The 9,845-nt window shown below is 30.8% G+C and overlaps 1 protein-coding gene across 1 annotated transcript; it reads left to right on the forward strand.

Moving 5' to 3' along the window:
- The first annotated feature begins 453 nt into the window (after positions 1 to 453).
- On the forward strand, positions 454 to 1,742 carry FAF3 (FANTASTIC four-like protein (DUF3049)). The gene has a single exon (XM_011092457.3). It carries the CDS (start codon positions 688 to 690, stop codon positions 1,615 to 1,617), a length of 930 nt encoding a protein of 309 aa, XP_011090759.1. The 5' UTR covers positions 454 to 687; the 3' UTR covers positions 1,618 to 1,742.
- Positions 1,743 to 9,845: the final 8,103 nt, after the last annotated feature.

The following is a 9,845-nucleotide window of genomic DNA, read 5'->3' on the forward strand; positions in this document are numbered from 1 at the left end:
TAAAGGAAATAAAATTAATAAAAAAAAATAAACATTAATTCAATAGAAAATCTTGAAGATTCTGCATCATTATTGAAGACGAGATCTTATTAACTGGCGATAAAAATATAGTTATAAATAAGAAAATACTATGTACTGAACCAAAAAAATAAAATAAAATAAAAAAATCACAAGAAACATTAAGAAGGACTAAACGAGAACATAAATGAATAAATAAAATAGAGTAGAATATTGGAATATTATTTCCTCCATTCCAAAATGGTGAATTTCGCTTATTCCCTTTTCCCCAAATGTTTCGTGTGGCAGATTTAGTACATATATATATATATGGATTTAGAACATATATATATATATATTTATATAATAATTCAAGTGGTGCGGAAAGCAAAACCTCACACACACACACACCCACGCAAGATCTCCACACCACTTTTCCACACTACAAATTCACCCCCATCCCCTCACTTATCCCTCGTTCAATCCACTCCATCTCCTCCACTTCTCACCTCTCTCTCTTCCCTTGCCTTCTCTCTCTCTCTCACTAAAATTCAAGAAAACAAAAGAAAGAACTTGTTCATCATCCTCAAACTAGATATAAATACTCTCATCATCATAATCATATTTTATTTTTCTATATTTTTAATTTTTGATATTTATTTTTAATTTCTTAGCTACTGTTTTTCCACCATGTCAACTATAGTTTGCCAAAATCTTGTGTCTTGTTTTGAGATGGAAACAACCACCACCCTAAAGCTGAAAGTGGCGGCTCTGCCGCCGCCTGGTTCGGACTTGTGCGGAAGTGACGATGATCATGCTCCAGCCGAGGTGAAAAGTAAAACAATTCCTGAATTTGGCAACTGGGGTTTTCTCCAAACAGTCCCTAAGGAATCAGGGGATAAAGAGAGCTGTATCTACACACCCCCTTTGGCAAGAAAGTCTTCATTTTCAAGACTCAGTGCTAAGTCCCTGGAATTATGCACTGAAAATTTAGGAAGCGAAACGGGCAGTGACATCCTAACCGATAGCAGCAGCATTTTCTCCTCGCCGCCACTCAGTCCCTCCTCGAATTCGACGTCGTCCTATAAAAGTTTTGACTTCGATGATTGGAAACAAACGACCAACTCATCATCCAAAAACCCTCTTCACAGGGAGGCGAGTTCTTGCCGGAAAACCAAGAATTTCCCTCCGCCGCTGACGACAATGAGTGGCTCGAGTTCTTTGCAAGTGCGCCGCCACAGAGAAGATGGGAGGCTGATCATTGAAGCGGTGGAGGCCCCGTTTAGGAATTCTTATCTGCAGGCGGAGAGGAGTGACGGCAGACTCAGGCTTTGCTTCTTGACGGGCTCCGACAGGGCGGAGATAACCACCTCTGCCGCCGGAGAAGAACATGAAGAAGAAGAAGAAGAAGAAAATGGAGATGAATGTGGCGGCGAATCGACGGAGGAGGAAGAAATTGAGGAGGCCAGCAGCGACGTGGAAGAATTTGATGGAGAAATTAATTTGGAAATGGAAATGGAGAAATTTCAAAGGCTGAGTAGGTGTTGCAAGGAAGAAGGGCATGGCAATAAAGGATTGTGCAGTAATTGGAAGCCTGCTCTTTGGGTGGCAATTTCCTGAAATAACTACTTTTTTTTTTTTTTTTTCTTGGATTTTTAACCTCCAATTCCTCCTCCTTTTTCCTTTCACTTTCTTAATTTTTTGATCGACAATTTTAAGTTTCTCAATTTTCTTTTCTGGGACCATTTGGGGTATTTCGATTTTTCCTTGGGTGGATTGAATTCATGGGGTGTGGTTTGGTAGTTATAATTGGCGCAGAACATCGAAATTTGGACATGAAGTTGCATGTTTTTACCACCCCAGAACTCGGGATCTTCCAATGATGTAACATTATGTAAGACTTTTTATATGAAATTCTTATTTAAATTTCAAAAAAAAAAAGAAAAAGAGATGCAATAGCATATACAATTAAGAGAGGATCAAATATTAAAACCGTGTTTGGGACATTTGTTTAACGTAAAATGTGAAGGAAGACGGTGTTCAGCATTAAAAAATAATTAAAAGTCTATATGTATGTAAACTAATACTACATCAACATGACATATGACATAAGATGTCACTTTCATTGTAAAAGGTGTTTGTGGTTGACCACAACCTCATATCCTTATTCTATTACATAATTACACTACATCAACTGTGTCTTTACTCTTATATTTCAAACACATAAATGAATTGATTCTCTTCATCAAGCATCAGATCCCACACACATGAATCAAACTAATTAATGTTGTCACACATGTTAAATTCATTTACTTCCAGGAAATGTATTTTTCATTCAATAATTTCAGCTAAGTGTATTTTCAATCTAATTACTTATAAAATTTTCGAAAACAGTTTTATAACCTGTAATAAATTTTATTTTCATTTCTCCTGTCAATTTCGTTTAATGAAAAAACATATACAAATCACATTGCCGCTATATTTTCAGAATGAAGAGAAACGACCACGTGATTTGCACGTGGTTTGGAGTTATCAATTTTCTAACGAAAATTAATAAGATTATTGAAAGTGAGAATTTTTTTAATGTTATGTGACTGTTTTAAGTATATATAACTAAATTATGTAACAAAAAATTTCCCCCATTTAATTCCTAAAAATAATGTTTTCATACTAAGAATTTACAATCATTTAAAATGTGTATAATTTGAAAGAATTACAATTATCCATAGTGGGATTGGTGGATGTTGTGCTGCTGGTTTAAAGTCAAACTTGGTCTCCGTTGTCTCTTTTTTCGCTCTTGGGATTGGTATAATTAGCACTTTGATCCTTCAAACTGTTTTGCCATTTTTCTTTTGCTCTAATTTATTACCATATGGCTTAATCATACGTTGATTTCTCAGAGACTATAATTGTATCGTGCTTTCTAATTATGTGCTCCAAATTAATTTTAAATCAAAATTTGAATAGAATAATTGATTCAAAATCTTACAATTTTATGATTTTAAAGAGACATATCCGACCTATGAAGCTTTGCTTGAGTGGTGGGGTGGAGGCTTCACAGACAATTACGAGGTTGTGAGTCTATTTTTACGAATGTGGATATATTATTTATTTTTCATAGTAGTGTTTTGTCTATTCGTTTATTTTAAATATATTTATCGGTTTTGAAATATCAATATTTATATTTGAATTTAAATATATGAAATGAATGAGACAAATCTTAATATTGGGTTTACAAATACAAATAAGGGTTTTCGTTGTGGGTCCTAAAGAGGCTTCGAATTGAAACAAGGGAGTAAGAGAAAAACAGGAGGACGATATTTTACTAATATAATGCATATAAGCCGGTTAAGGAAATAGACGTGTCTTGATCTCAAGGGTCATACATAAAAGAGATGAATAGTTAGGAGGTGGGACTACGGTTTTGATTCAATCTACCCCAAATAACAAGACAAAAATCTTAAATTAGTAATTGAGGTTAATTAGTGATCTTTCAAGACTTTTGATACATATATACCACATAATTATCAAGTAATAAGTATATATGTAGATAAATAAATCTCCCTAAACCAAAGCCAGATCTATTATTTTTTATCATTTTTGGTTGTCAGATACGTCCTATTCAAGTCATGTACAATATAAGAACATGAATTCGAATCCCATCAATGTGTGGTTTATTATTCTACTTTAATAGTAGTTGTTGATTAAATATAGATATATTGATTGTTATAATTGCGAAATTCTGACGTAATTGTAATTAATTCATTAAAATACTATTCCATTATTTATTTTAATTTTTGTCGAGAGAAGTAAGATACTATTCAAGTCATGTGCAAATATATGTTAAAAAAAAGATCGATATATATGTAACATGACTGATTCTTGAATAGTTGAATGAGACACACACAGCTTCACAATACAAATACATTCAATCAAGACTAAAATGGTGAGTGAAATATGGGCATAAAATTATATATGTCCCAGCTACCCTCCTTAGACTTTGGAACTTTATTTTGTTTTTGTCGGGCAAAATTTCAATGGATTTATTACAAAATGTACCATAAAGTCCACCTTCTTTCTAGAGAACATTAATTTGGCCTGAATTCAGCTAATTAACTGTACATCACAACTTTTTTGTCGAATGATCTAATTATTTCCGAAACTGCGGGACCTTAATTTACTCAATTAGCATATGATCCATATAATTATGCATGCATGCATGCATGAATGAACGCGAAATTTATTATCAAAGTCTGGTGATATTGATCTCATGCATGCAGGAATATTAATTAGTTGTAGGCCCATCTAAAGGGAAAATCTTTGACTCACTGATTTTGTCTAATTGTGTTTGGAAATTCAAATGAAACTTTTGATTGTTTTCAGACAGTGACGACCAAAATCATCCTTAGCCTGAGAAATATTCCTGTTTTGTCCTCTAAAGAGGTAGAAAGCCGCCCCTTAAAATGGAAAAACACACAACCACCCACGCTTTTATCATTCTTGTACATGGAATTTGACTCGACCTTTTTATGATCAATCGCAATCGTTTATGTGAAAATTATCTGACTAATGTACGACTTAAATCAGGACTATATATTGAGAAAAAAACATGACAAGTATAATGTTTATTTTATATCATTTTACATTGCAACGACGCAATATAAGAATCTCCTTCTTGGTCGGCTAATGTAATCACAAATGTAATGAATAATATTATATAAGCCGCTCACCATTTTAAGTACGTACTATTTAAAATAACTGGGCACCCATGTCATAAAAATAACGACATGTAACCATATGTCGTTAACTCTTTTGGTCCTGTAACTTATTTCATTTACACATTTAGTCATTTATTTTAATATTTAGCCCTGACACTCACACCTGGTCATTTTCTACCAAAACTATCTATCTGATGTACTTTTGAAACGAGCTTTATTCAAGTAGTACGACTGGTGTCACGAAATAGAATTTTTAAGCATGCATTCGATAATGTCATGAAGTAAAATTGTTATAAGACATGTACTGTATCTAGCAGCGGAGGTTTGTGTCGTCGATTCGTACACAAATTGGGACCAATTTAAATCATGAACTGTGTCTATATATATATGTATGCATGTATTCACGTGTGTGTGTGTTTTTGTGTTCACAAAACATTAATTTCTTGGAACCCTAAAAAGCGTAGGTAGTAGTGAAGCAAAGATGGAGTAGGTGTACAATTTGAAACCGTATACTTTGACACAACAAAATCCACGAAAAGATATATTTGCAGCTGCGAATGCGATATGTGTGTACAGACCCAAAAGTTGCAACTTGAGCCGTACGGAAATAAGATAAGATGTCGCAATTAATAATGTTGGAGACGCGTTTCAAGATCAAAGCATTCTTGATAGAGTACGGATTTTAATTTCTTACATTTATTACCCAATATATATATATATATATATATATATATATATCTTCTTTTTTTTCTAATGAATATATATTGTAATCCTAAATTGGTCTTCCAATATTTCATAGTGTTTTGGTATCATTAAACCTAAAAATAATCATTTTTGGTTCCATAAAGTCATGTACACCGCAAAATAAGTAATACAACACATTCCAAAATAAAAGATAGAATCCATGAACAGGAAGCAAAAAAAAATATTGGTTATAAATACACGATTTTCAGAATATTTGGAAATTTGAGTAAATTTATAAAGTTCCTTGAATTATGCTATACGGTAGTGCCCTTCTCTGCAGAACCGTACTCTTTCTGAAATTATATGATAATTTTAAATAAATCTATAACGATTTATTATTTTCTGTATTAACTAATATGAATCTTGAGTAACATATAAAATTTATAAGATTTTTCTATGGATGGCTGAATTTTAAAAGTCCATCCAAGTAAACTGTGAGTCTGTATTGTAGTTATTCTTCAACTCGATTTTGCAAATTCTTACACCTATTTGTTCAACTAAATTTTATCTGATATATTTTTATATGTGTTAATCAATACCTTTATCACTTTATTTTAAATTTTCAAAGCCATATACTAAATATATAATTTGAAGTCTTTTGGCAGGTTTCAATTAGTGAAATATTGTGCATTGCAATGCATGTATTTTGTCAAGTGGGTTTTGTCAAATTTTTGTCAAACCAGGTTTCAATTAGCTCAAATCGTGTATTTATAACCAATATATTTTGCTTCATGTTTATGGATTCTACCTTTTATTTTGAAATATGTTGTATTACTTATTCTGTGCCGGACATAATTTTATGGGATAAAAAAAAGCTTATTTTTAGGTTTAATGGTACCAAAACATTATGAAATGTTAGAAGACCAATTTTTTCCTCATTTTTCTCAAACACACGTGACTTTTCCCGCCAAAATTGTGGGGTCGATGGCCGTTAAGGCATGCTGTTAAGTTGGTACCAAAAATGCTTATTTTTTTATTTAATGGTACTAAAATCCAAACTTACAAAATTTGTGGTACCAAAAACAAAACTGATATTTTTTAATGGTACCAAAACATGATTTTGCCCAATTTTAATTAATATCCCTTTCAAAATTTTATCTTATAGATATATGTATCTTGGGAAAATAAATTAAAAAATCCAAGAATATATTTTGGGTCTTTATCATTATCTTGAGTATTAAGTTATAAGAATCTAATGCCCATACCGAAAATTTGAGCATATGCAAAATAGTTGGCATATGTGTATACAAGAGGAAGGTAGGAGATGATCGTGGACTTAGAACGTCCATTCACTTGGATATATAACCTTACCCCCATCTCCCTATCTCTTCTTTCTATTTTTCCATTTCCTTACAAACCCTACTTTCTGCACCAGATATTTTCCCCCATCATTTTATTAATCTTGTCACTTTCTTCCTAGGCGTAAGCAGGTAGTTTGAGTGACCTCTTCACAATTATCCACTACAATTATTAATATCATATATATATATATATAATTAATCAATGACTATAATAATATAATAATATTATCCCCATTCTCTCTCTCTGTGTATATATATGTGTGAAATATTTATCTCCTTATAAGTACAAAAATATACACTAGAAATGCAAAATAAGAGATAAAATTGTAAATTTATGTAAAGTTTTTTATTAATGTCAGTATTTTTCATTCAAATCCTAATAAAATGGGCTCAGTGTAGACAGAGAATTTTCGAGGGAGTGTAATTATAATTATAATTTTTTTTAAAAAATGTATAATTTCACATATTTAGAAGACTTCTAAGTAAAATTAACCCTTTATTATATATTAACAAACTAAATAGGAGATTTTCTGAAAAAAAAGGGTTAATTGATGGATTAAGTTTATTTGCAGAAATAAGACAACCTTAATTGATAGTAGAGGTGGCTTAAATGATTTTATCCACAATCCACATGAATTAGTGCACGTGGAAAACATGTCCATCATGGGCCGGCTACCAATCCATAGCCCAAATTTCATTAAAATTCATAAACTTTGAATATTGTGTATATTAATTAATTATTTAGAAAAATCTTGAATACCAAAAGCCACTTTTTTGACATTCAAATATCTTTTCCCTAAATACTCTAAATAATTTGCCCATGCCCATATCCTTTTCATACCTTCTTCAATCCCCACCCCACCCTCCTGATTTTAGGTAATAATCTTAATATCGAGTAATAAATTTGAAACAATTAAAAAATAATATTACCAACAAAAAAATTAAATAATAATATTGAACTTGTTACAACATGATATTGTGCATCATTAAGTGAGAATAAATTTTATTTTATCAAGAATAACATTTTATAATATTTAATAGTACCAAGAATTTTATTTAAATTGACACTATCGATAATTAGTAATGCATATATGATAACAATTATGTCTATTAGCGTCCAATTATTTGTATATACTTACATAATATTTATCACTAATAATGTCATAAAAATCATTAATATTATGATAAGACAAAAAAATTATATATTACTGCTTAAAACATATAATTATTGATAATCTCATCACCTGAGTTTTATTACTAATATGATATTTTCTAGTGAATCATTTTCCTTACTTTTTTTTTCCTTATTTATGTAATTAATAAAAAAAGTACATCATTTTTTAATAATTACATTAATTAATATAACCTGACCTAAAAAAAGGTAGAAAGCTAATCCATTTGACAAAATAAGACAGCTGCTGATGGATTCAACTTATCCATACCAAAAGGGCTCATTCATTTGAAACAGTGATACATATATATGTATATAGACTTGCTTGCTAAGGAATTAAGATTATTGGTTTCACTTTCTCACAAAAAAAAATAATAATAATAATAATAATAAAAGAAAAAAGTATGAAAAAAATATTTAAAAAAAAGCCCATTTCTTGAAAAAGCAGAAATTTTGGTGTGATTTATATAATAAAATGGTATCACTTTTTCATTGAATTTGAGCAGAAAAAGAAATATATTTTGTAGATAAAAGGATGAGTATAGTGGTGGTGTGGAATACACGTTGTCTTTTCCACAATAAATTCTTCAGCATTAAGGTTTTGATTCTTCAACACAAATTCTCATACTTAGGAAAAGCAGAACATCAGTAGTCAAATTATATGTTTTTCATGACATAATTACTTTGCATAGCTACCAAACATGTCACATCTAAGCAGCAGCCTCATGTCTTTAAGGAAAGCAACATTAGTGTAATTATATAAGACAACAATTTTATTTTAATTTTAATAATTAATTAAATATGGCCACCACAAACAATGAATGCGGCTTAATTAATATAAGGTATAATTTGAATATATATATATATATATATATATATGAAACGACGTGAATCACATCAAATCATAAATTTGAGTATATTGACATGAATTGATTTTCGTTGTTTGATGTTTTCGTACTTGATGCATATGACAAGTTTGTCAAAATTCGTATTTTATGTGTAAAAATTTGTATTTTTTAAATAAACCAAAAATGAAATAGAAGGAAATTGAAATTAAATTATCAATAATTTTGATTTGGCCAAAAGGAAAGGCTTAATTTGTGGATGATGGCATCATCAACAAAAGGTGTTAGCAATTTTTCATGGAAAGTGACCAATTTTCTTACACTCCACTAAAAGACACAAATACATTTGCTAGAAAGGAACATGTAATAAATGATAGTTTTAGAGTTGTAATTTAGGAAATGTCATTTTTAGTTCTATATGAATTTATTTTTGTAATTTAGTTCTATAATTTTAATAATTTTACTCGTTTTTTGATTAACTAGAAAATTGCATATGACCTACACATAATCAAATTAAATTGCAACTTTAGTCCTGTATATCAATTTGTGCATGGTAAAAAATGTCAACTCTTCTAAGTTATAGAACTAAAAATGCCAACGCCCCGTAAGTTATAGGATTAAAATTATAATTTAGTTGGATCATGTGCAAGTCATATGCAATCCTTTTTTCTGGCTAATTTGGCTGATAAAAGATGAATACTGTCAAAATTTTAATATTACCAGACTAAATTATTAAAAATCAATTTGTATAGCAAGAGGGGATGATACATGGCGTGGTATACCTGATCGTTTAGTCAACAAGACATACGTAAATCGTCATAGCTCCATGTATATGTTCTTTCGAGCTAGAACCAATCAGAAATGAAATAATGGTAAGCCCAGGGCGACGAACATGGCTCAAGAGTGTCTATACAAAGCTCTTCTCGCACCCTTTCTTTGGTTGGTACTTGATTCATAGAGAATGAATCTTCTGAAGTTATACGGACTTTCTAAAAAAAAAAATGCTATTCTCGGCGTGTCATGAGATAAGAAGCGTTCTAAATCGAAGAGTCATACCTCTCCGACTTAT

This window comes from Sesamum indicum, linkage group LG10, assembly GCF_026168435.1.
Source record: "Sesamum indicum cultivar Baizhima isolate 11 linkage group LG10, ASM2616843v1, whole genome shotgun sequence".
NCBI lineage: Eukaryota > Viridiplantae > Streptophyta > Magnoliopsida > Lamiales > Pedaliaceae > Sesamum > Sesamum indicum.